The 26,824-nt window shown below is 37.0% G+C and overlaps 4 protein-coding genes across 4 annotated transcripts; all 4 read right to left on the reverse strand.

Moving 5' to 3' along the window:
• Nucleotides 1-3,596: 3,596 nt before the first annotated feature.
• Nucleotides 3,597-9,055, reverse strand: LOC137742004 (EH domain-containing protein 1). Its single transcript, XM_068481732.2, has 16 exons — nucleotides 8,823-9,055; nucleotides 8,603-8,682; nucleotides 8,032-8,100; nucleotides 7,878-7,935; nucleotides 7,639-7,697; nucleotides 7,477-7,519; nucleotides 7,335-7,396; nucleotides 6,735-6,848; nucleotides 6,473-6,575; nucleotides 6,322-6,371; nucleotides 5,324-5,452; nucleotides 4,990-5,241; nucleotides 4,794-4,873; nucleotides 4,544-4,670; nucleotides 4,222-4,365; nucleotides 3,597-4,144 (listed from the first exon to the last, which is right to left on the reverse strand). Exons 1-16 carry the CDS (start codon nucleotides 8,905-8,907, stop codon nucleotides 3,956-3,958), a joined length of 1,644 nt encoding a protein of 547 aa, XP_068337833.2. The 5' UTR covers nucleotides 8,908-9,055; the 3' UTR covers nucleotides 3,597-3,955.
• Nucleotides 9,056-10,556: 1,501 nt separating this feature from the next.
• Nucleotides 10,557-13,658, reverse strand: LOC137742905 (uncharacterized). Its single transcript, XM_068482845.2, has 4 exons — nucleotides 13,242-13,658; nucleotides 12,223-12,678; nucleotides 11,686-12,001; nucleotides 10,557-10,903 (listed from the first exon to the last, which is right to left on the reverse strand). Exons 1-4 carry the CDS (start codon nucleotides 13,656-13,658, stop codon nucleotides 10,767-10,769), a joined length of 1,326 nt encoding a protein of 441 aa, XP_068338946.2. The 3' UTR covers nucleotides 10,557-10,766.
• A 2,629-nt stretch (nucleotides 13,659-16,287) lies between these two features.
• LOC137743356 (uncharacterized) lies at nucleotides 16,288-20,335 on the reverse strand. The gene is made up of 4 exons (XM_068483236.2): nucleotides 18,914-20,335; nucleotides 17,611-18,066; nucleotides 16,894-17,197; nucleotides 16,288-16,630 (listed from the first exon to the last, which is right to left on the reverse strand). The coding sequence occupies exons 1-4, from the start codon at nucleotides 19,451-19,453 to the stop codon at nucleotides 16,494-16,496; spliced, it is 1,437 nt and encodes a 478-aa protein (XP_068339337.2). The 5' UTR covers nucleotides 19,454-20,335; the 3' UTR covers nucleotides 16,288-16,493.
• Nucleotides 20,336-20,421: 86 nt separating this feature from the next.
• On the reverse strand, nucleotides 20,422-23,968 carry LOC137743357 (nascent polypeptide-associated complex subunit alpha-like protein 1). The gene is made up of 5 exons (XM_068483237.2): nucleotides 23,817-23,968; nucleotides 23,187-23,247; nucleotides 21,731-21,812; nucleotides 21,115-21,242; nucleotides 20,422-21,012 (listed from the first exon to the last, which is right to left on the reverse strand). Exons 2-5 carry the CDS (start codon nucleotides 23,244-23,246, stop codon nucleotides 20,680-20,682), a joined length of 603 nt encoding a protein of 200 aa, XP_068339338.1. The 5' UTR covers nucleotide 23,247; nucleotides 23,817-23,968; the 3' UTR covers nucleotides 20,422-20,679.
• Nucleotides 23,969-26,824: the final 2,856 nt, after the last annotated feature.

Genomic DNA, 26,824 nt, shown 5'->3' on the forward strand with positions numbered 1-26,824 from the left:
CTTCGAAATATCTCTAACATTCGTTAAAATACAGCCACCTCCAGTTGATTCAATCTGAGTTATGGTTCATGTGATACTTGGTCCAACCCACAAAAAAAGAGCATTGTATAGTTATGGGCCATCTTTATACAAGTCGGACTCGTGATATGTTGGGTTTCGACTTGTTGTACATCGTTATGCGACAGTAATAACTTGAAAATAAGGTACCTTGAATCTATGGGGCCGAATTACAGCATGCAACTGTGAAGCATATAGCAATCATTAAGTTTCTTTGGGTTGGGGTTGTGTTGTGCAGGGCTTGCTCGGTGTTCAGATGGGTTTGGGGGCTAGATAAACCTTAATGTTTTAAAAACTGACTCTCAGTACTAAAGCAGGAAAACAACTTTATGCAGTTTCACTAGTTTGGATGAGGCATTTCCTTCAGTTAGTCTAAACTTTGTTGGTGGTGCATCAATGTTGTTGAAACCAGAAGATTACCTTCTGAATACCACTTATTCTAATGGTGTTACTTTGTTGGAGGCTCCTTTACAGGAAGCTTATAGAATGTACACAATTTTAGAGATACAGTTCTTAAAGATAAAATTATCGAGTATGATTTAGTGCAGCAATGGTTGAGATGGGCCAATCGGGACAATTTGTTGCCCTTGAACATCAGTGTTACTTTTGACAAAGATGAAGGTCGTAAGAAGCGAAACCAGAACAAGGGGATCAAGTGGTTGCTGATGGGGAATGCTCCTGAAGATTTTTTTTCTTTTTTTTATTCATATTTTTTTTCATAATGTTGTCCACTTATATAATAACACATGAAAATGTAACATCTTGTGGTGGTGTTTCTAGTACACACAACAAATTGTTACAAATTGAAAGAGGAGCGATGTGAATTCAAGATCTCAGGAGGTGTGTAATGGCCCAGCTTAGCCCTACCTGGACCATTAAGATTGGTTCAATTGTGTTTCGGCCGAAATTTTTTGACCCAATCCGAAATATAGTGCATCCTGTGCTTGTCCCCATTGGAGAAAACCTAACAGTCACAACCCACAAAAATTTAAACGGGTCAGGGTCGTGTTGTGTTGGGTTAGCTCGACCCATGGTAAATCTCTATGCAGGGATACCACTTGAAAATATGGTATCTATGAACTCCCCATTTAAACTTTACAATTACATTTATGGGAATCGTTTAAGCAAATACCAATTACGGGTATACCTATTTACCCGTGAAATATAAATAAAAGAGTATTAGCCGCCTGTACAAACAAATACTTGTTTAAGCTTCTTTTTTTTTTTTTTTTTTTTTTTGTGTTGTCAAATTAAAAACCCTAAAAATTGTTCGACGACTAAGATTTCTCCTATCGCCGCCATTCTCTCTCATATCCATTTAATAATAGAATATTGTACAAAATAGCAAATGGTTTTATTTCTTTGTCGAACAATTTAAAATAGTTTTGATTTTTCATTTTTTATGTACTCAAAATTTTGAAGGACAGATGACAGACAATTGGCAAGTTCCATTTCATCCCCAACCCATAAAAATTCAAACTCAATTTTAAGGTCAAGGGTGATCCTCCATATCCCTAAAGCTTAGCTATCTCTGGCTTCTGACCATTACAGACTCACCAAAAATAATTTATATACTTGATGGAAGAAACTATATATACTTACCTTAGAATTTGACCTAGCTAAAAACCCCTTCTCAAGTAATCCTACATGTCTGACACGCTGAAACCAAAGGGTAATTATGTGTTTTTTTATTTTCGACTTATTAAAAAAATGGATAAACAGATATGCCGTTACGGTTAAATGGATACGGTTACCCATTTATAACCGGTTATCTATATGGGTATACTTGTTTATAGAACACCAATGGATAAAAAGTTAAACGGGTAATGACTTGAAAAGTTATGGATAAATAACCGTGCTTATCCACCCGTCATAACTGTTGTTGATCCCTAATTAAAATTGGCTTGCAATGAGTGAAATGGATATTGGCGTTAAAAGCATCTCCCAAAATGCTTGCTACATTAAGGACCGTAACTTGCTAACAGTTGTCCCTTTTTTTACATTTCAGAAGAATAACGGGATAGGGATCTCGTACTTGAAAGGTCGTACTGTAGCAAGCATTGTTGTAGATGGATCTTAGCCTGGTTCTAGGAGCATGCCCAATGGAGGTTTTATCCTTCATGAAGTTACTACATTTAAAGCCCTAATGAGAAATTTTATTCCCAATTAACCAGAAAATGAGGCTAGATCTACCACTTAGGCTAGCAACTTTCTTCATTGGGTAGCAAAAAATTAGGCTACATCTAACTCCAAAAATGAGTTGGGTCCATGAGAAAAGTAGCTACCCATGTGAGCTAAATTTTGCCACTCTCAAGTGAATACACGTATACTCTCCTTTTATTCTTTATTTTTTAATTCTTTCTCTTTACATATTTATGTTCAAAATGTCCTCCACCATTTTATTTGTATGTTTAATGCTTAAGACATAAAATGATGTAAGATGTTCTACTAAAAGGGTTTACTTTTGTTATTTTCTAAATTAAAACACTACATATTAAAATGACATTGGAAGTTTAGAGACCTAAACCGAAAACATAAACAAACAATTTACCTAAATTGCAAGGGCATTACAATTTAGTTATGAGATGAAATCTTATCTTGTTTAATTTCAAAGAAACAAACCAATGGATAAGATTAAGATAAGAGAACGTAGACCTGGTTTGGTACTAAGGTGATTCTGAAAAAAACTGGTATAAAAAAAAGCTGGGAGCTGTTTTTGTGTTTGGTAAACATTCAGCTTCAGCTTTTTTTCACAGTTTTGGGTGAAAAAAAGCCAAAAACAAGAAGCTGCAAAACCTAGCTTTGAAAAACTAGCTTTTTTTCACATCCGTTTTACATAAAAGTTTACCAAACATTATAATACTGTTTTTTTTTTTTCAAAAGCATTTTTACAAAAAAGTTTACCAAACACTCTGCTGCTTTATTTCACAGCCGCTTATTCTCACAGCACAGCAGAATCAGCTTTTTTTTCAAAGCACAGCAATACCAAACCAACCCGTAATCCAACGGTTCAAGTGATGAAATCTAATTTTGTCAGAATTTGAATTTTTTTAGCCTCATATAAAGACAACACGTTTAAAAATCAACTTAAGAATAGTTTACACAAATTTTTTTTATCTCGTAATCAAATTATTACATAAATAAATGTATATAGTCCCATATATAGTCAAAGGTAACTAGCCTGTCATTGGAAGAGATTATGTTATAAAGTCCCGAAGATTTTTTGGAGCTCTAAATTGGGCTCTCTCCCCCAAATTGCCTCCATTTCCATGGTACCGTAGAGATCAAACACCGGAATAAAACTCCTGCACTTGAAAGGGCTTGGTAAACCCTTGTTAGGCAGATAGTAACCCAAGAGGTCAGGACTCTGTAGGATGAAAATAACATCCGACTGAAAGATCAAGATGAGTTTGCAGAAGTGGAGAGAGGGTTTCAAGTTCCAGGCTTTTAGAGAGAGATTAAACAACTCCGCAGTGGCAGAGAGCAATGATATTAGCAAATGAAGTTTGTTATCAGATAATCTACGTAGAACAGGAATATGATGATGAATTCATGGTTGCTCCATGAAACTACAATTGGACAATAGAGTTAGTAAACCTCTCAGGGAATAATAGCGTACATAAAACCTTCATTCACTTTCGATCGTTTAGGCACTTTGACAATCGCCTGCTCTTGGTCCTAAATCATTCCCCAACAACATTAACATTACAAATAAGGAGCCCGCTTGCGAAACCTTCTATAGCGATTGGCACTATCTAAATGCCGAAAAAACTGTAATACGAGTTGAAACCATATTATGCTACAACAAACACTAGGATACTCAAGACGAGCAATGCTCCATCAACATGTGCACCTCAAAGCCACCATAGTTCATGAGACTTCTCAGAACTGTTTTTACCTATTGGTCGTATGGATTTCTGAAATTCTTCAAGAGTTCTGGGATATCATAACCCAGCATTTCATCGACGGCATCTATCATCTTAGGCTTTAACTTCTCGAAATTGTCAATGCTGTAACCACTCAAGATGTCCCTGAAGTGGTCTACGTCTGGGAAATCCCCTGGAGGCAGATGATGCTCCCTCTGAACCTGTATGGTACGTCAAGGTGTGAGCATTTTAGAGTAGAGAGTGCGCATATGAAGGGGGGGAAGGGAGGGAATAGTACCTTTTTAAATTCATCTTCCAAATTATCAATAAGCCTCTGCTGAGCCTTAGCTTTCCCCAATATGGCAGGCATCTCCTTCTTTAAATGGCTAATTATGTAAGCATGTATCTTGGCAGCTCTGGCACGCTTCACAAATTCATTGATCTGCGAAAAACAAAGGTCATCAAAATTCCATTCCATATGAATCTGCAAGAAACATTCAGTTTCTAACAAGAAATAAATAAGGGGCCCAAACCTAATATCACCTCTACATAAAGCTTGCAAGTTTGCAAATAAAACCAGAGAGCAACTTGGTAAAGATACGTAAATCTAACAAACTCACTCTGCGATCACAAGCCTTCTTTGGAATATCCTTTAAATCAGCAAGAAGATCCTCCTGTTCCTTTTCAAAGAGTTCTTTCCCAACTGGACCCGTAGCAGCCTCATTTACAGGTTTGTCATTGAAGGAGCTGCAAAAGAGAAAATTAGCTTGCAACGATTGAACCAAGGTATTTGCAAGGAACATTGGAATATATTTGCAACTACAGGATTTACTTCCAAGGAGTTAATGAATGCAAGGATGGAGAGGCTACCCGATATAAACTCGCATGACCTCAGGAGTATTAAGAACCTTCCCAAGTGACCACATCAATGCTCCATAAACCCTCATCAACTGCATATCAAGAATGAAAAATGACTTGAGCGCAGCATCCACTGACCTAATTAAGTTCCAACAAAAATATGTAGAAGGATAATAATCAAAGAGATCCATGTATTGCCTATGCTTACTTGTTGGGTATCAATTTGATCTGCCTTGTTCAGAACAACACGAATTTTATCGTCATGGCCATGTAAAGATGAAATAACGCGCTTGAACTCATCACTGACATCAAGTTTGTGAGGATCAAACAGAAGTAGAATGAGGTCACACTTTGCAGCAAACCACGAAGTTACCCCAGTAAAATCGTAGGCTCGTTGTGTCCGTTGCTTCTCTCCAGATAAAACTCCAGGAGTATCCACAAATGTAATGTGTTCTAGCAGCTTGGATATGAAAATGTGTAAGCTTTAGGTGTTTCAAAGGGCAATTCAGAGAATTTCAAGGTGATTCTGAAAGATAACTCACAGAATGTGGCATTTGGGAACACTCAAACTTTGACAAGAATGCTGTTCCAAAGGTTGTGAGACCGCTAAATGGCATGTCAGCTTGGACGGCAATAGTATTCCCAGGAACACTTCTTTCATCAGGTCCAGACTACATGCAAGAAGAATTAACTAGTAAACAAGATTAATTTCAGAAACATTAACAGAAAACAAAAAACAAAAGACAATACTGCAAATGAAATGTGGAAAAGTTTAATATCTACGAAAACCAACACAGTATTTATGGGTAACAAGTGAAATATTGTTTTATTGACAATGGCCAGAAACACAAAATGTCCCTCAGTTTCTCTCCAAATTCCTAGAACTAGGCTAATAATAAGCTTAGTACCCTATCCATACCCTTGGCATTCTGCCACACTGCTCTGCAATCTGCCTTCCAATTCCAGACTCATGACTGGTATGAGAGACTATTTCAACCAATAGAAACCAGACAAAATACAACTGTCTTTTTTCTATTGAAATTTAAAATACAACAGTCTCTAATATATAGAACAAAACGCAAGATTACATTGTCAAAAGGGCCAATGCACCCTAGTTTTAATGAAATGTTAAAGGATATATACCCCTACTGAAAATTACCAAAAAGGGTGACACATAAACATAAAGAAAAAGTTTCTTTAAATTCAAAGCACAAAAATTTAAGGCAAGCCATGGATGGCTATCTGTTTAAGAAGTTTAGGGATTTTTGGTATCCTTCTTGAATCCAACTTTTTGTTTTTGAAACTAATGAATATCAAGTAATTTAGCTACATTTGTCATTTTTGAAAATAAAAAATTGGATCCAAGAAGGATAACAAACAGGCTCTTAGTTTCTACCTTCTTACTGAGTCCCTGTACAGCCTAAATATATGGCTTTTTAACTTGCATGCAACCATATAAAACATTTAGTTTAACTTTTAATTGCTAAGCAATTCAAAACTGTCTTAATGACAACATAAAAGAAGATAAATTGTCAATTACCATAACAACAACAAATCTATCGGTTGTTGGCTCAGGACCAATGTGAGCTCCTGTCAAAAGTGAAATAAGATAAGGGATGAAATAGATGAACACACTTCCTGTGCAAGACAAACAATTACATAAAGATACACTTTCCCAGAGGATAACTTGCCTGGATAACTACTTTTAAGCAAATGTTTAATGAATGTTGTTTTCCCGGTGGAGTATTGACCCAAAAGCATAACCATGGGTTTGGCATCAAAATCACTATTTGCCTGCAGAATAAAGCAAATAAATATCAATTGATAACTATAGCATGCCACAATTAGATATATGTTTGAGAAGATCCAATAAAAAAAAATGAAATAAAACTATGAGGGATTGCGCATTAAATCTGATGAAAGAACTACAAGCAAGGAATAATTCTCACTCACCAGTAAGGGGGACACAAAATCGTTGAACTTGTAAGTAACTTCTAATGGCTTCAGCTTCTGAACATACAGTCTCTTCAACCCATCAACAATTGATGTTACAGAAGAAAGCGGTACCTAGAAATATGCCAAAGATTTTTTTATAAGGTATTAAACGGAGTGCACAACTCATGTCTACACAACAGTATTGCAAATTTCATCACAGGAAAATTTATAATCAACTCTGACATATCACACATAAAAAACCTAAAACTGACGTATGCAAGGTTCTCTCTCCATTTTTTCACTATGTAAAATGGCCTCTTCTAGCCTTTCTTGTGGACGCTGAGTCTTAATTGACTCAAAGCTTTCGCATGACCTTCATAAACTTAACTAGTAAAAACATAAGTATTTTGCAATCAGCTTGATGTATAACAACTCGGAGAGACTGAAATGCAATACTATCATAAATTTCTCACGAAAAATGAAAAAATAAACTCAACTTATCCAAATAAGAAAATTCAAGTTCGTATCCAATAGAAACAATTTTAGGATAAATCATTTTTTCTGAATACCGTGAAAGCAAAAGGGCAATTGCCTCCAAAAATAAGAAACAACATATACCTTTTTTGCTGATTTTGAAGAAAACCAAAGCGCTGAAGATGATTGTTGCACCACAGCAGTTCCTGCGTCACAGATTATACGTAAATAGACAGCCAAAACCAAAATTAGCAGTACACATCTCATAGTTAGAGAAACTCCTCACCATTTACTTCGTTTTCATTTGACTTGTGTGTATGCTTTTTCTTCTGAATAAATTAAGTAAACGAATCAAATTGCTTCAGCCATATACATTGAATTAATTATAAATAAATAAATCCATAACAATGAGTAACACAAATAAGAAAGGTTTAAAAAGCATATCTACCGCTGATAATAATGCATCCAAACCCTCCATAACAGGAGGCTTCAGACCTTCCAAGTCCACTGAAAATTCAAAGTTTAAGTTACATGTGTGCTAAACAAGAAATTAAAATTAATAAATAAATAAAAAATATTTGTGCGCTATTCATATTTATGAAGAAGCAGGTATTACAAGTCGCCAACTTATACATGAGTATCTACCAAGCATGCATTCCAACACAAAGTTAAACAAACGAAACCCACCATTGCTATTCTGTAAACCGTGTGTAATATCATGTCCAGCTTGTGCAAGAGAAACTAGCTAGAAACAAAACAGTAACAACATGTCAGATTCCTATCAATCCAATATTGATTTTTGTTATATATGGAAAAGAAAAATAACAGTTTATAAAATAACCTGCATAGCGGCAACGAACTCATTAAAACCAAGATATCCCTGCCTCTTTGAATCGGCAACGGCCCAAACCTTAACAAAATGAACAAACTTAATAAAAATAAATAAAAAAACCTCTATAAAGCAGGCTGGAAGCCACCAAAAAAATTATATTCGACAAATGTATTGTAAACCCAATTCAAGCAACAAAGTTTAACCAAAGTATAAAAAAGGAAGGGGCTTTGCTACAAATGCATTGTGATGTTTGGCATAGATAATAATCTTAAGCTTGAATTAATCAAAGTAACCCAATCTGCAAAATCAGATGCCAACTTCAACGGCTCTACTCGCGTATTACGCGTCACAATAAATCCGCATTGCTCAACGGAAATACAAGCCCTCAATCCTAACAAAATGTATTTCTGAAATGATTCGATAACACATTAACTGAGCATACACTAACCTCTGCATCAAAAACAAATTCACCAAATACTAATAGTATGGAATTACAGCAAAAACGACAAACAAATGAAAACGAGACGCACTAATTTGATAAAAGAAAATATCAGATAAACAAAATAAACCGCAAATTAACCTGCTTGAGATCCTGCCGATTCAGATTGGACATGCCGAAGAACTTTATCGCATCGCCCCCGGTAATGCGGCCATCACTGTCTGAACAAAACCACAGGAAAAAATAAAAAATAAAACTCAATTACAGTTGCTCAATTTTCTCGGGAACCAAACAGAAAACCAAGAAATTTTCCTGGAAAATGCGTGTTCACAGACTGACAGTGTAAAATGTAAGCGCGCACCTGAATCAGCGAATCGAAACCATTCCTGGAAGATTTTCTGATGCTCCTTGGAGCACGAAGTGATCGGAACTGAAGAAATTTCCATAAATCGTAACCCGAGAGAGAAAGAATCTGATCGAATTTTTCAGATTTAAATTTTCCAAATTTTTTAAAAACGGAGACGCTCTTTGATGGGTTTGTTTTTGTTTCTCTTTCCCCCAGGGTGTCCTGCTCCTTACCGACGTAAAGGCGTTAAATCTTGTGTCGCACGCGTCGTTTTGATGAGCTGGCATGACGGGACGTTTTACGTTAATCGGAGGTCATTAGGAAGTCAAGGCCTGAAACGGCGACGCATCTGTTTCGTTTTCGTAGTTGTGTGTATCACAAGTGGCACGCGAAATAATTGGAAAGTTACTTGTCAATGTGACTAATTGCGAATGTAATGGAAATGGTGACCACTTGATGTCAAGGTGTAACATCCAAACCTTACAACAGCAAAATTCTGCTACTAAATGTCTTTTTCTATTATTCGTATTAGTGGAAGCCGGCCAAAAAGCATAATGAACTAATTACAAGACTCAGAGATCCAAGAAAAAAATGACAAATCTATATGACCATTTCGCAGATAAACATATGACTATATACAATTTGCAGCAGAAAAGAAAAATTCATGTGGTAAAAATGAGTTGGCAAACATTTATGAGTGTACTCTTCAAGCCATTTTCAATAACAAGCATTTTTATTGGTAAAAAATAATTAATTTCATTAACGATCGTGTATATAGTCTTATGTAAACAAAGCAAACACGAAGGAGGAAAATGACCCAAGTAAAAGGAGAGAGACAACCTAAAACAAAGAGGGAGGCCCTCAAAACTTAGTCCTAGAAAAATTAGACAACAAACCATAACAAAAAAGAAACCCTAATTTCCAAAGAAAGATGCAAAAAGTAAATCTGAAAGCCAAATAAAGTCATCAAGAGCTGCACCATCCACAACCACATTTCCATGGGAGATCAGATGAAGTAAAACACGCTTGTTATGACGTGAGTTGGGTACCACACTTGGCCTAATTTTGTTGACATGCCAATTCGGCAGTGAGTAGGGAGAGATGGGTCTTGTGAGAGGGGTTACGTTGGGGATGGGGAATGGGGTTGGTGGGTAGGCATTTGGAAATTGAAATTAGGGCTTGGAGAGAGGGTGGAGGAGATGAGGAGATGGGCAGAAAAAGCAAAATAGTGGAAAGGGAGCGGCGATGAACGTCGGAATATCATGTCACCGACTCTCAAATGGGCAACGGAGTCAGCGGTGGTGAGTGAGGCAAGGGAAAGTGAGTTTCTAGAGAAAAGGAGGAGCTTTCTCTCTAAACCTCACGGCAGAATTAATACTTTTGTCAATACAAAGCTTGAAAAGTTCTTCTACATGATAAGCTTGTAACTACATGAATCCACGATGCGCAGCTCAATGCGAAATAGTTCGTGAAAGTTTCTATTTGATAAGCTTGTAACAAGGAAATTAACACATTTACATTGCTATTTTTCCAATTTTCTCAACTAAGGATAAAAAAAATTGTCCTTCACTTTTACAAGGAGACGAACGACTAAAAAAGACATGCGTAGTCTGGTCCGCGTTCGACATAATTTCTCTTGATGGAGGCTCTCAATTTCCTGGTGGCTTCTCTCTTCTAATCTACTTCCTCCTGGCTAGTCATTCATTTATTCCACCCTGACTTGTTTTCCTCACTATTACAATACAATTATAATTACGACGTACAAATTAAAGAGAAGTAAGAGAACAACTATAAGGGGAGATTTACATATAGTATTGAAAACTAATGGAAATATTATATTAGACCAAATATATACATCTCCTAAATGCACCCTCCAAATTCCAAAACCCTATATTTTTCCAAAACTCCATTGGGTTGCAATAATACACAATCCTACACAGTCGCTGTTGGACTATTGTCTCAAGAAATTCCAACTGTTTTACCCAACAACCAAAGAATCAATGATAGCTCAAGCATAAATATGGTGTGAAGTGTACTCCTGTCCAATGTAAATCCGTATATAGTAATACCAGCTCTATTATTCTCCAGATATGTCACTGCAACAACAATCAATATTCAATATCATCAAATTAAGCGATACAAAAACTAATGTGTGTAGAACATGCGGGGTAATAAAAATGCATGTGTCGATATATAACATGTTGCCGCATTTTGTTAACTAAATGTCATCAACACATTATCTAAGACTTATCGACGGCTTGTTCTTTATTCAAGACATTGTTCTAAAAATCTCCGCCTAGGCGCTAGGCGGCTAGCCACCGCCCCGATTAATGCTTGGGCGTTTGAAAATTAAGAAATGACACTTAGACCTAAGTTGCGACTCACTTAGACAGAAAATAGATAACTTTCATTTTGCATTTTATTTTTTTCAATAAATTGTAAAAGATTTGTTGAATACTTAAACGAACAGACATTGTATGCTTGTTCCCTATGTTTTCATTATGTTCCAATACTTCATAATATATATGTCACTCTATTTTGTAGTTTATGATGTAATTATATATATTCTAAGTATAAAAAGACACTTATTTACACGAAATATGGTAGATTTACTTAAATCCACCTAGTCCGCCTAGCCGCTAGGCCTTAGGTTGCAGCCCGACTAGCGCCTAGCGTTTTTAGAACCTTGATTCAAGAACGACGCCCCTTCCATGGTCAAAATCTCTATGTAAACTATCAAACATTATTTTCTCCATCTCATCATCTAGGGGATTCTTGTGATTCCATTCTTTACTATAATTTCTGATCAGTGCAAACTAATCAATGAATAAAAGTTGTTAATGACATGGATATGTGCTATTTAATTAGGCTGGCTTACCTAGAGCTTGTCTCTTTTGATAAGAGATTGTACTATATGCATACGATGGAACAAACTTGGCGTTTTCCAGTTCATCTTGATCATCACTTGCCAAATCACTGTCTGATTCTCTGTCACTACTGGCACCGGAAACCACTCGGCCATTCCCGGTCTCATCAGGCGGCGGAGAATCTCCTTCGTTCGCATCAAAGTACTCCAGTGTGGCGCAAACATGCCACTTTGTAGCAAGGCATGTGACTGCTTGGGCCTTGTGTGTGATTTTGGTTGCACTGCGCAGTAAGATGAGGACTCCAGTGACTAAAGTTATGGAGCATAGCTGTACCCAAAAAAATAAAACATCATCACCGAGATTAGTTTTTGTTCATAAAATGATTCTCTGAGGCTGGAAAGTAACCCAGTTGATTATCATCTCTCTCACTCATAACCAAATTAGTCCTTTCTCTTCTTGAAAAGGAACTGAACAAACATTAAAATGGATCCTCTACGGATTCTGATGCTATACAAATCAACCCGTGAAAACTGGAAAAGAAGGCATACCGCAAGTTCACCGGATCTATAAACATCAAGATTGGCAGTGGCACTAGACCTGGTTGTGATGAGCAACAAGGAAAATTGGCTGCCCGTGACCAAGATCAATGACCATAGGATGAAACCTCGGTATCTATGACTTATGATTGTTAAGTGCCTCCGGATCCTAAGGTGCTCGGACAACACTGACCCGACATCAGATTGCTCTTGGAACACAGTGGCAAAGTCTTGGAGCCGTAGGATTTGGAGGTAGCATATCAGACGGAACAGAACGCACACGAGGAAAAACACAGTTGTACGATACAACCACGAGCACAACTCCAGTGTGCACGCTACCATGTCACTTACGTAAACATTGCCCAGAAAAGGCATTTGCGAGGCTCTAGATGCGTACCACCAAATCTTATATACACTCTCCGCGGCAAAGCATGGCATTACAAAGATGCAGAGAATCTTCAATGATCTCTACAAGGAACAATATATGTGTGAATTTGAGAAACAAAGAAAGAAGATACAATTACGTACCTACCTACAATTACGTACCTACCTTGTAGTCTACTTTTCGCGTAGTGAAAAAAAATGTTAATAGAGCTATTTACATTTTACAGAAACCCAACGACATGTATCTTCTATGTTCAACTGAACTCATCGAGTCTGCCCAGTCCACATCTATGTAAAAGCCTGGTTTCGCCCTAACCCCGTTTATTAGTTTAATTTCTACTCATTGTTTTACATTGAATCATATTCTATAGTTTCATAATGTTAACTTTTGGTGTCTTTCGATGCAAGGGTTAGTTTTGTTAGGGTTCCTTAATTATTATGGTGATGAATTTCTACATAGTTTCTATTGACATACTGCTTTTCAGATTGGGTGGTTTTGTATCTAATCATTTTCTTCTCAAAAACTAAACCCTAATCTTAATTTCCATTCTAAGCACAATTCATATTAGTAAACAAATTGTGAAAAAAATTAATACCCATTAGAAAACAAAAATCAATGGAAATTTTGAATTAATTAAATAACTCACATTGAGCTGTTGTGTGTATTCCCTCCTGACCGTCTCGCTCTCATTATAAAGCTTATCGAAAAACAAGAACCTCCGGAGCCCAAACTTCCTCACAAACCATGACAGGCACAGAAACGATACCGTCGCGACGCTACTCAAAGACAATTGCACTACACCATCATAAGGTCTCTTGTGCTTGCCATCGCATGATGCACATGTGAACACAAAGTGGGAAATGGCAGGAACAACGATTGCAAACAAGATGAATATGGACCAAGAAATGCATGCCCTCCATGCATTAGATTGGTCCACACACATCCATCGTACGTACGATCTAAAGCTCTTCAGTTCGTCTTGTACGTGTGAAACACAGCGTCCTAGCCCTGCGCTTGTCTTGTTGTTCGGGTTTAACAAGCCCTCCATGACATCGTTTCTCATATCGGGGTTTGATGAATTTTGTTTTTAGGGTTGAATTTGGTTTCCAGTTTAAGAAGAACATGATTGGCTTGGGAGTTTTGAGTTATATTTAGAAAGTGTTTGCAGAAAAATGTGGAAACAATAGGTTTGTGTTTTGTGAGTGATATGATGTTGTGGAACGACCCATTGTGGATTATATATTGCACAAGGTCAGGTGATGTGCGATTTTTCTTTAGAATGTCTTTGTTGTAAGTTTGAATGAAATTAAACCTAGTTCTTTTGTCCCCCATTGATTAAAGAAGGTTTTCCAACACTAATTTATAAGATTATGTGAATGGAAAGTATTATTGGTACTCCAAAAATTTCATTCTACACTCCTCACAAGTGTATTTTTCTTTCCTAATATAAAAAATTTGAAATATAGAATGAGATTTTTGAAGTGCTAATAACAATTTCCTAAGAATTCCCTATGTGAATAAGATTTAGTAAATTGGATTACACATAGAGAAGTTCGGGACTTGGGCCTAGCTATATATTAAACGTCAAAAATGGCCTTCGGCTCAGGCGAGTTCAAATAAAACATGTTTGGTTTTCATCCCTTAACAAAAACGACACAAAACATAACAACGAAAAACCTCATCTTTTCTCTATCACTATAATATATTTTTCTTGAGAGAGATACTTGTACGTTCACCAGATTCAAGTTCCTGGTGCTAAGAATTTGGATTGATAGAGTGGTTCTGGTGGACAGAGCCTAAAGGACTCCAAGCATCCAAATAGAGGTGAAATTCTGTCTATAAAGGACATTGTAAAATTTGCAAGCCTCTATCACTTCATATTGTCAGTTTTCGAAACTTTTTTCTTTTTCATACTGTTGGTTGCATTTTTACTGTTATATATGTGGTGTGGTATACTTGATCATTTTGTCAACAAGATGTACGCAAGTTGACATAGCTCCATGTATATGTTCTTTTGAGCTTGAATCCATAAATAGAATGAAATAATGGTGAGCCTAGTGGAGCGACGAACTCGGCTCAAGGGTTTCTATACAAAGCCGTTCTCTTCTTCACTCAAGGGGGCAATGCACTCTTTGTATGGTACTTTATTCATTAAGAATGAATCTTTTTTTTTTTTAGAAGTTATACGGACTTTATAAAAGTAAATATCACGCTCCGTGTGTCAGATATGGGGCTTTCTAATCGAAGGGTCATACTTCTCATCTCGGTCCTATTAGGGTAAGGGCAATGTACCAGACAGCCGATGTGGTGGCGAACACAAAGTGCTGTAAGCTAAGTTATTCACCTTGTAGACGGAGGAGATATAGAAAGTGTGTCGCAAGTGATTCATAAGATTATATGGTAACACCAGTATATTATTTTATTTCACTTAGCTTGCCTCTCCCATGATTTTGTGGACCAACCAACCCCTCGCGAGTCTCTCTGCATTTTGGGAGCAGAGCATGTAGTATGTGGCGGCGCCGCCGGGGGGGGGGGGGGGGGGGGGGGGTCGCGGGGTGGTGGTGGGAAGGGGGGTGAAGAAAGATAACTCTAGCAATATAGACCGAGCCTGCTTCCCATTCATTCTTTTATAAGGATGTTCTTCAGTTGGTCAACAGGGCACGTCCCTTTCTTTTGTGTAATAGAGCCGCTATAATGGGTGTACGGAAACAAAAATCCAAGATGACGGCTTTCAAAAAACGAGTAAGGGACGAGGAGGCCCTCGAAACCAAACAAGACCAAAAGGAACATGGGAATTAGCACCATTCCTATGATTTGTCTCGAAAAACCAACGAGCAGCCCTATCTCTATCTCGGTCTCAATTTAGCATCATATATCAATCTGGGGAACATTTTTATTGGTTTTAGTGCGGATTAAGGAACCCCTCCCCCATGCTATGACTGCGGACGTAGGGGCTGCCCGCTGCCGCCTCCCTTGGTTTTTGGTGGGAAGTACCCCAATCCTTTTTTACGGGCCTGCCAAATCCTGAAAAAGGGTTCTTGGGGAAGCGTGGTAAGGGAAGGTAGGGTCTATCGCCGCCTAATAGAGGCAAACTCATCTACCTTGATATGTATGCTTCATGGAGAGATAGAGAGAGACGTTGATGTGTCAATTGAATGCAGTATTTTTTACATTCTACAATTAGCTACACAAATGGAGTCCGTTGAGTTTTCTTATGTCCTCGTCGATGCAACGAGCGCCGTATTTAGTGACTTCTTTTGTAAGTCAGAATATAAGTAGACATAGATGAGGTTTGCTTTTTCCTGAATTTTTATTTAATATTATTGCAGATGATGTAAACATTTCATTACAAATTTAATAAAAAGCTCTATCATTTGACGAAAAAACCTCAATTATTACTATTTATTAGAAAATTGACCCAGATCTTTTTTTTCTCCTATGGAGCCATGAGAAAGTCACTGGCGTCAAGTTAGTACAGTTCTCATGCTGCTGATTTGGTCCCGTGCTGATTTAGGAGCTTCTTCTTTAGTATAGAATTCAAAATAACAACAAAAAATAAAGAAGCGGTTGGGTGAGAACAAGAAGCGGTCGTCGTCCAGCGGCCGAAAACTCCGAATATAGGCCTAGACCGTTTGTACACCGGCCGAGGAATCCCTTGTTCGGCACTTCTCTGAAGTTTTAGTGAATATGTGGACACAATGATAGTTATAAATAGATAAAGGAAATAGAGGCTCACCAAGAAAAAAAAAATTCCAAACTATGAAACATAAAAATTATAAAAGAGAAAAAGAAAGAAAGAAAGAAAATTGGATGAATATACATCCCCAATTGCAGTGCAAAATTCCTCTCCCGGCACGGGCCTAGCAACACAAGGGCAGTCTGATGTAGGACCTTTCTGTTAAGAAATTCCGACGGTCTTTCCCAATAACCAGAGAACCAATGATAACTCCAGCATAAATATGGTATGAAGTGTGGTCCGGTCCAGTGTAAACCCAAAAATTGTGATTCCGGCTCTATTATTCTCAAAATATGTAACTGCACAAGAAATATACACGAATACAAATGTCAACACCATGATTGATACATGTTTCAGTAACGTCATACGTATAAACAAGTTGTGTATTTCTTCTATGTCATACGTGTAAAAGTATGTTGTGTTCTAGTTGAGAGATTCGACGTATGATTGTATCGTGTTTATGTTGATCCTAGTCACGTTCGAGTGTACCATCAATATGACACAATCATGAAGTTTTTAAATGTGTGTTAACCGATTTGATGCATTGAAGTAACTGGCTTACCGAGAGCTTGTCTTTTTTGGAAAGAGATGGTACTATATGCATACGACGGGATCAGCTTGGTGTTGTCCAATTCATCTTCATCGGCATCACCCTCCTCATTGTCTGATTCTCCACGTTCCGTACCAACGGCCTCAGTCAGCGCTCGGCCGCTGGTAATCTCAGCCGCCGCTGCATCGAACGAGTCTAGTGTCGCGCAGACGTGCCACTTGGCTGCGAGACATGTGACGGCTTGCGCCTTGTGAGTGATTTTGGTTGCGCTGCGTAGTAGGATGAAGAGGCCGGTAACCAATGTTATGGAGCATAACTGTACCAAAACCAAATCAGAATATAAGCTTTGACTTCAGTTTAAGGAAAGTTATATAACAAATATTCCTCTAGTTTTCGACTCGATTAAGAGAGTATGAGGACAAGACACTTCAACTATATAACAAATATTCCTCTAGTTTTGGGCTCGATTAAGGGAGTGTGAGGACGAGACACATCAACTCTATAACAGACATAAGACTTGCTCATATTCTATAAAAGGTGAACCACACCTATATTAAATAATAAATGAACAAAGTTGTACCAACTAGCTATTGATCTAACAATACTTTCTTTTTCCAATGGTAGAAGATATTTCAACTTCAAATTTCTCGACTCGTAGATAAAAGACAAAATAGTTATATTAGTAAAACATTTATCAATCAGAAAACATTAAAGCGACATATAACGTACCACAAGTTCACCAGCTCTGTAAACATCGAGATTTTCCTTGGCGCTTGACTTGGTAGTGATGAGCAACAAAGCAAACTGGCTCCCTGTGACCAAAATGAGAGACCATAATATGAACGCACGGCACCTGTGGCTTATGATCCTCAGATGCCTTCTGATCCTAAGGTGCTCAGACAACACTGAACCAACATCAGAGTCCACTTCAAACATTGTTGCAAAGTCTTGTAGCCGTAGGATTTGGAGGTAGCAGATCAGACGGAACAGAACGCAGACGAGGAAAATCACGGTGGTCCGGTAGAGCCACGAGCACAACTCCATGACGCAGGCTACCGCGGCACTCACGTATACACTACCCAGAAAAGGAATTTGTGTGGCTTCAGATGCGTACCACCATATCTTATACACACTTTCACTGGCAAAGATTGGAATGACAAAGAAGCATAAAAGTTGCAATGATCTCTACAAGAAAATTACCACACCCTATATAAGTCCAAGAAATTAAATTGAGTCATTTCGTTTGATAAATTTGTTCATTGTCGAATTATGTTATAAAATGATATATAAAGGGCGTTGATAACTATTTCGTTTTCACTTTTTGTTTTCACTTTTCTTTAAAACTCAAAATTGAAAACCCGTTTGGTAACTATTTCAGTTTTCAAAAGAGTAAAATTGAATACCAAAAGTTGAAAAAATGAAACTACTTTCTTGAATTTTCAGAGTGGGTAGTGATGATATGTACACGCCAATTTTTACTTCTCACATACCCTTCTCAATTTTCAGGCGTTGAATCGCATGAATTATAAAAGATCAATGGTAAAAAATAGCAAGAGTACGTGGGAGGTAAAAATAAATGTGTGAGTAGCACTATCCTTCAAAATTTAGCTTTCAATTTTTAGTTTTTTATTTTCATTTTCTTTCTTGAAACCTGAAGATGGTTACAAAATGGGTTTTCAATTATTAAAAAAAAAAAAAAAAAAAACTAAATAGTTATCAAACAGCCCTAAGTATTTCGTTTATTTAAGTGTGCGACAACTCTTAACAGCTCACATAAGCAAGCACATTGGTAAAGAAACATAACATATAATAAAGGGTAATGTAAGGACAACCAACTATTTAAACTAAATTTATTAAATCATATAACATGTTTGTTGATGATTAAATTATTACTAAAGTGTTTATTTCCTATTAGCGACACATCATGATTTGCAAATTTTGATCTAAAAAGTTGGTTTACCTGACATTAATCAATAGTAAATTAAAACAAAAAATAATTAATAATGTAGAAAATGAAGCTTGTAAAACTTACATTGAGCTGTGCTGTGTACCCCTTCCTTACCGTCTCGCTCTCATCATAAAGCTTATCAAAAAACAAGAACCTTCGCAATCCGAACTTCTTGACAAACCTTGTGAGGCAAACAAAGGACAAGCTCGCAACACTGCTCAATGACAATTGCACCACACTATCGTACGGCCTCTTGTGCTTGCTATCGCAGGCTGCGCAACCGAACAGGAAATGGGACACGGCCGGGACAACAATCCCGAACAAGATAAACATGAACCAAGAAAGACATGCCCTCCAAACACTGGATTGGTCCACGCACATCCATCGTAGGTATGACCTAAAGCTATGCAGTTCATCTCGTGCGTGTGAGACGCAGCGTCGGAACTTGTTCTTCGATCTGTTTAACAAGGCCTCATCGACCACGGTGTCGTCTTCCATGCGATGTCGAGTAATTTCTTCAACGTGTTTGATTTGGTTTGAATTAATGTGTGAGTTTGAGAAAGGAGGGGGACAGAACAATAACAGGGAGGGTGCGACAGAACATTTGTGTAATAAATTAATCATATTTGGTTTTCAATTTGTTGGTTAATTTGTTAAGTTTGAGTTGTTTCGGGAGTTTTAAGTTATAAATAGAAACTATAAAGTGCTGCAGAGGAATGTAGAATTTATATATAGTACTAGTCTAGAAGGATTACGGAACAATGTAAACCCTAATAAAACCCTAAGGCAAAAAAAGAATAATTGTTCCTTATTCTTTGATTTGTATAAACGAAAGGCAGCTCAGTTGTTCAATGGTCCATTCATCTAAACTACCTATTAACAAAACCGTCCTTGTAAACCAAAAAAGAGTTGAAAAGACAAGTTAGTCTTCGATCACAAAATAATATCATGAGCAGTAATGTAATTTCCCACAAACCAAATTTTGTTTTTTTTATTTTAAACATCACCCATATATAATCCTAACATATCTCTAATATTAAAAAATAAAAATTTCTCTTTCCACTCCCACATTCTCTCTCTCTCATTTCCATCTTGAAAACAAAAATAAAAAATGTTCATACACAGAGTGTGTTAAAATATGCTAGTATAAATTAAGGTATAAATTAAGGGGTTAATCACCAGAAGAACATAGACAATTGTTTGTTGAATGGGAAACGAACATTTCATTAGGGGGAAAATTAATGTGTTTGGTTAAATAAACAGGTTTATGATACGACGTGAAGGAGGGGAAATTTTTGAGTCCGGAATCCCGACCAACAGAACCATATGACAGAGACATGAAAATACTCTTTGGTCCCACCCTCCTCTCTATTTTGCCCCACCCTATTTGATGAGCCTAGTCCCGGGTGCCGGACAAACATGGAGGGAGTCATGTCTTGGCTTTTAAATCTTGGCATCTTATTTTTGAAAATGTCCCCTAACATGGAGGCTGTAATTTTCCGAGCTTGAAAATGAATCCAATTATAATCAGATCCAACGCCTATCAAATACACATCGATGCATTCAATCCGACGATCCGTACAACGATAGTATGATTAGCAATGGATTTAAATTTGATTGAGGTGAAACCCAATCTGAACCGATCTAGTCCATTTACCATCCTACATCATGCAACATCATCCAAACCATTCATCACAACATAGTTATATCATACCAATACATTAAATACTTTATAATAATAATAATAAACCCGAAATTTGAACTTCAAAGGTCTCAAGAAGACACGACGACGACGATGCAAAAGAACGAGAAAAATTCATCAAAAGTAAAGTTACATACTGCAAGGCGACTCAGTTTGTTAATTCCATAATGGCAGAAACAATGTCACCGTCTGCTGCTTTAAGTGCCTTAACTGCTCTTGATCTTGAAACCCCAGCTTGAGTCATCACCAACTCAATGTCCTTGGGCTCCACACCAGTTTCGTCTACATCTTCATCGTCTTGAGCCAAAGTTGATGGCTCTGGGTTTGCTGTCACAGTATTTAGATTAGGAGCCTTGAACTGCTCCGCGGCCTGGGTTTGAAGCTGTGAGCTCAGGTCCTCAATCTTTGCTTCCCCAAAAATGACATACGTGTCGGATGCAGGGCTCTTAAAAACATCTGGCTTTGAGATCACGAACAGAATCTGAAAATAACAAACCTTACTACATTAATTCCATAAATCAATCTCATGCAAGCTGACACAAAATGCGTGATAGCAATAAATGATAAAAAAATCAACACTTACGTTCTTGCTCTTCTTGACAGTCACACGGCTGACACCTGGAATTCCTTTCATTCCAAGTTTCAACATCGCTTTGCGACTCTTCTTTTCACTTCTGCTTTGCTTAGACCTACCACTTGCATCTCCTTGTCCTGCCACAGTGGCATTTTGACAACAAATTACACCCGTGATAAGCAAAAAAAATTGGCTATACAATAATGTGCAACTTCCCATTTACTACCCACAATTTATATATAGCAGGAGGGGTAAGCCAAAATTATTTTATCAAGGTGGGCTTAACGGCAAAACAAAAGAATTCAGTTAAAAAGTTCTACTAAAATTGTCTCAATATCTCATCTCTAACTTTTGACATTTTCAGCCACAAAACCACACTATATAGGCATATTGCTTCCCAGAAGGCACCAGAAAGAGAGACAAATGAGCTAAACTAAGAAGACAAGCACTGCATAATAAATTGAAGACAGAAACACCACCTTTTTCCTATGCCTTTTACGTCAGTCTAGAGATGGCATTCACTAAGATCTTCAAGCAAACTATATGCTTGAAAGAGCGGGAGCATTTGAGGGGAAAATCATAAAACAGTTTAGCATCACATTTAAGTCTTCACAGTGCAATTTACCTTCTACATCTTCATCTTGGTCATCATCTTCATCATCATCATCGTCATCGTCATCTTCGTCCTCGACTATCGGCTCATCATCCTACAACCATTTCCCTCAAAATTTCATGCCCCATAAAAGAAAAAGGTGAAGCATCTTGAAGAATTTATTCACTATCCTCCACAAGTAAACATCAACTCACATGTAAGGAACAAATCATATCAAGGACGAGCATAGCCTACGCACTTCCATTATATTGTGCATAAACTTGACAAAGTATGCAAACAAGTTAAAGATAGAACATTATGAACCTCCAAAGACTTGCCACATTCTTTCTCCACTAACCTATCGTAGATAGGAAAATCAACTTAGATTAGTGAGTTGTTATGATATGTTTTGCAGTTCAGGATTGATTCCATAATAGCAGGGCCCAAATTAAGTCAACATATTTGGTACTAACCCAGTCAAAAGGTGACAATGCAAAATAAACACATCTAATTAAATGTAACCAAAAAAACATCCTATATGCTTGAGGGCATGAGGCATGAACTAAAGTAAAATACTCCTGTTAACGGAATTCGGGCAAAGAGGTAACAATGTCAAATGAGTGATCAAAGTTCAAAAAAGAGTAATGATGAAAGATTGTTTGATATGGTATCTGGTATCAGGATCATCCATACAAATTGATGAGATAGATATAGAAATACCGATTTGCAAGTGATCCAATAGGATAAAAAACAGAATAATTACCAGGTTGGTACAAACTTAATGACAGGTGCAGAAATTAAAACAACGAAAAACCTTAAGAAAGAAATTCGGGTCAACAGCACCGATCAAACTGGCTCAATCTATAGCCAAAAACAAGTGTTGCAGTATTCCACCTGGGTATACTGCTCATTTAAGATGATATGAAAATTATCTGAAATACAAATAAATGAATAAATAAACAAACCGTTGCCATCGCCAGCCAAACCAATATAGAAAGAATGACAAAGTTGATTTCTCCAATATTGTAAAGAAAGGTTTCCACTTAACCTAATAGCTACCACATAACCAACAGAAGCAAAGTCAACTGGATATGACTCCATTAAAGATAGACACCATACTAATTCCAAAAGGCCGACAACAAAATAGCAATTCATAAAAGCTAAACCCTTCTTGGGGTTACAGCTGATTTCACTTGGTAGGAATCCATTTCACATTTGTTGGTCACTGGATACAAAAAATCAAACAGCATCCCAGTAAAAAGCGAACACGCAACAAATAAAATCACACTTCGACAGTTAAATCTTTCCAATTTAACCTAATGCATAAGGCAAATAAGAAAAATATCACATAAAACATGCCTCTACTCAATTGAAACAGTTGGTAAATTGCGCATGAACCCCATTAAAATCAACGAGAAATGAATATATATATATATATATATGTGTGTGTGTGTGTGTGTGTGTGTGTGTAGAGAGAGAGAGAGATTACATTAACTTTTTGCTGTTCGAGTTGGGCAGCAAGGAGCTCTTCCTGAGTTTGGGCAGTCATGCTGTCACAATTTGATAATAAAAATGTGTAATTCCAGTAGAGAATTATTCTTATTCAGATCAAACAAAAAAAGGGATGAATTTATAAGAACAAGTAAAAAATTTTAATTGAAAACCATTCAAATTAAGTCCTCAAATTTCAGTGGAGAAACAGAAATTAGAATTCTAATCTACCAAACCTTTTCTATTCTAATCTATACATTAAGATAAAACAAAAAAAAAAGATAATCGATTCGGCACTTAACTACATGTTATATAAATACATGAATATTGGAGTTGCAAAGTTCCGAAATGACAGAAATCCCCAATTTGAATGTAGAAAAATTAAACGTAAACCCTAATTCGAATTAAAACCAACATTCTGCAATCAATTAAACAATTCAAGTAAAACAATAGATTTAGATTTAATTAGATTCACTGAACAAATCAAGCAAGATAAGAAATTAATTTGCAAAAAGAAACGGAACACTGAGAGAGAGACAGACAGACAGAGAGCAGTAGAGAGAGAGAGGGAGGGAAGGAAGGAGAAACAGAGAGCGGGATAGAGAGAGAGAGAGGAGAGAAGAGTTACCTTGGAGTTGGGGCAGATGAAGTAGAAGCGTAAAGGGGAAGAGGAAGGAGGAGCCAAAGCAGCTGCGCAATGCGAAGGAAGTTTTCAGGGTTGAGCGTGTTTTTTAGGGTTTAGCGATTCAGATCTCACTCTGCACCGTTTAGTCCTGACCGTTCACGCTGATCGTGCGGCCAGGAATCCATTTTACATTTTTCCTTTTCTTTATTATTTTCCTGTCAGTCTATTGTAAGCTATCAGTTTACGACAAAAAGAAAATTCATTTCGACATTTTTTGAGTAAATTATAGCAATGGTTCTTTAATTTTAACTTAACAGGAGAAATGATTCTTTAACTTAAAATTCATTATCATTGGTCCAATTAACTCATCAAAATGTGCAGTTATGGTCTTTCAACTAAAAATTCATTACCACTGATCCCTCAACTTTAATTTAACTAGAGAAATGGTTCCTCAACTTTAACTCAATTAGAGCAATAGTCCCTCAACTTTAACTCAATTATAGCAATAATCCTTCCAACATAACTCACTTTGACAAAATTCTGATGAAGTTGACGAAAATGATTATAGCTACACGTTTTGATGAGTTGATGGACCCTAATTGTAGCAATGGACCAACATAACTTATTTTGACAAAATTCTAACGAAATTGACGAAAATGATCATAGCTACACATTTTGATGAGTTGAGGGACCAATGGTAATGGATTTTTAGTTAAGGGACCATTGCTCCAATTTAATTAAAGTTACAGAACCATTGCTACAATTTACTCACCTTTTTTCTTGTGAGTAAATTGTATCAATGGTCTCTCAACTAAAAATTCATTATCATTGGTCACTCCACTCATCAAAACGTGTAGCAATGGTTCTTTTCGTCAACTCCGTCAAAATTATGTCAAAATGAGTTATGTTGGAAGGATTATTGCTACAATTGGGTTATAGTTAAGAGGTCATTACTCCAATTGAGTTAAAGTTGTGGGACTATTGCTCTAATTGAATTAAAGTTGAGAGACAATATAATTTTTCTTATTTGATTTTCCATATTTGTCTCTTGATTTAGCCTCACGTGCATGACACATGACTCATTTTGATCGAAGTTCTAACGGAGTTGACGAAAATGATCATAACTGCACGTTTTGATGAGTTAAGAGACTAATGGTAATAAATTTTTAGTTGAGGGATCGTTGCTACAATTTACTCTTTTTTTGTCGAAGTCAATTAGGCCATTAACGAGGAGATTATTTTCTTAAATTATATTTTGAAAACCACTCTAAAGAAGAAATTCAACTGTCAAATCATGTGGTCTACAAAAGTAGAAATTCAACTGTCAAATCATATGATTTACAAAATATAATTTAAGTAAATAGTTTCTCTATCATCAACTATAACACCAGTATAAAGAGTGCATTCATATGAAACTCTTTGACAGATGAATCTTTGCATACGCACTTGGTGGTCTTGGCAGCTATCTCACAGCTAACTCAATCAACCCATAACCACAAACCAACAAGCTTGAATAAATTACTATTAAATGACAATAAACCTATTCATTACATGCCTGTGGGAACATAGATGATTAGGTGAAGTTCATAATAAGAAATTTAAGCTCACAACATTCATTCACACATTGAATCAAACACTTACACTTTAGGAAGAAAGAAAAACAAAATAAGAGAGAAAGAGAGCAATCAATCGCCGAGCGAGAAATGAATAGGAAATAGAAGGGGTGGTAGTCAGTTCTTATCATACAAGTTTTTTTTTTTTTTAACAGAAAGCCAACTTTCATTAAAATAAGAACTAGTACAAGGCCCAAAAATGATCAGGTAAACAAATATAGGGAAAGTAAAAGGCTCAAGCAAAATGAGAGCAACAATCCAAGATACAACAGGAGGCCCACATAAGCTTAGGCTCGAAGGTAGTAGAAAACAGAAAATAAAAAACCTAATCTCCAGCAGCAAAGACCACATCGCCATCGTCGTCACATCCTCGGATGAAACCAAACTCCGAACTGAGAAATAGACATCAGACCCAAATTCTTTTCACGAACCCCTGCAAATATATACAAACAAAGTATTATATAGGTAAAGGGTGAAGCTAAGGGGATATGTAAAACACTAGAGGGTGAAGTTAAGGGATATATAAAACACCCAACAATTGGCCTCAATGGGGATCTGGCAAATGCCGGTTGGGGGATAGGATGTGAATGAGGGTAATAGATTTGATATCCTTCTCCCAATCGAAGCCCGCCTATCCGTGTACATGGTGGGTTGGGGATGTAGTATCACATCTAACGAGGAGGGATGACAGAAAGTTAAAAGATAGAAAGCAGTAAAATTAGGCAAAAGATGCCAGATAAAGGCATAAAACCCAGATCTGAGACAAGCTCAGAGGATAGTTGAGACCAGCTCAACGAAAACTGAGATAAACTCAGAGAGAATAGGGAAAAAAATGAAAGAATGAGACTAGAATGAAGAAAGGAAGAGATGGATGCAGGGAAGAGGATGAAGTAGAGACAATGAGAGGGGAGGAAAAGAAGAAAAAGGCAAAGAAGTGAAGGAGAGAAAAAGAGAAGGAGGAAGGAAGAATGGAGACTGGAAAAAGGAGGAGGTAACGGGGTTGCCACCTACCCCGAGCAAGAGCAAGGGGCGACGGCTGAAAGTTGCAACTGGAGAAGAGGCTCTGAATTTGGGTTTCTAGAGAGAGAAATTAAGGGAGAGAGAGAGAGAGAGAGAAAGAAAGAACGCTTTTGCTTTCTTATCATACAAGGTAAATAGAGTGAGGACAATGTGAAGAAAGTAACTAAAAAGCGGTATAATTAAAATTCTTGAATAAAATCTAATTCTCATTAAAACCAAATGTAAGATTGAATATTGATTTTGGTCCTTGGAATTTATATCCATCTCAGCAATTGTTACCTAATGATTTAACTAATTTCAAACGTAGTTTCATTAGTTCCTAAATTTCCCATGTCCTCCAATCTAGCTAGTAGCTACTAGTTGGCTTTCCTAAGTTAC

Source organism: Pyrus communis, chromosome 11, assembly GCF_041283825.1.
Source record: "Pyrus communis isolate YQ-2024b chromosome 11, ASM4128382v1, whole genome shotgun sequence".
NCBI classification, from domain to species: Eukaryota; Viridiplantae; Streptophyta; class Magnoliopsida; order Rosales; family Rosaceae; genus Pyrus; species Pyrus communis.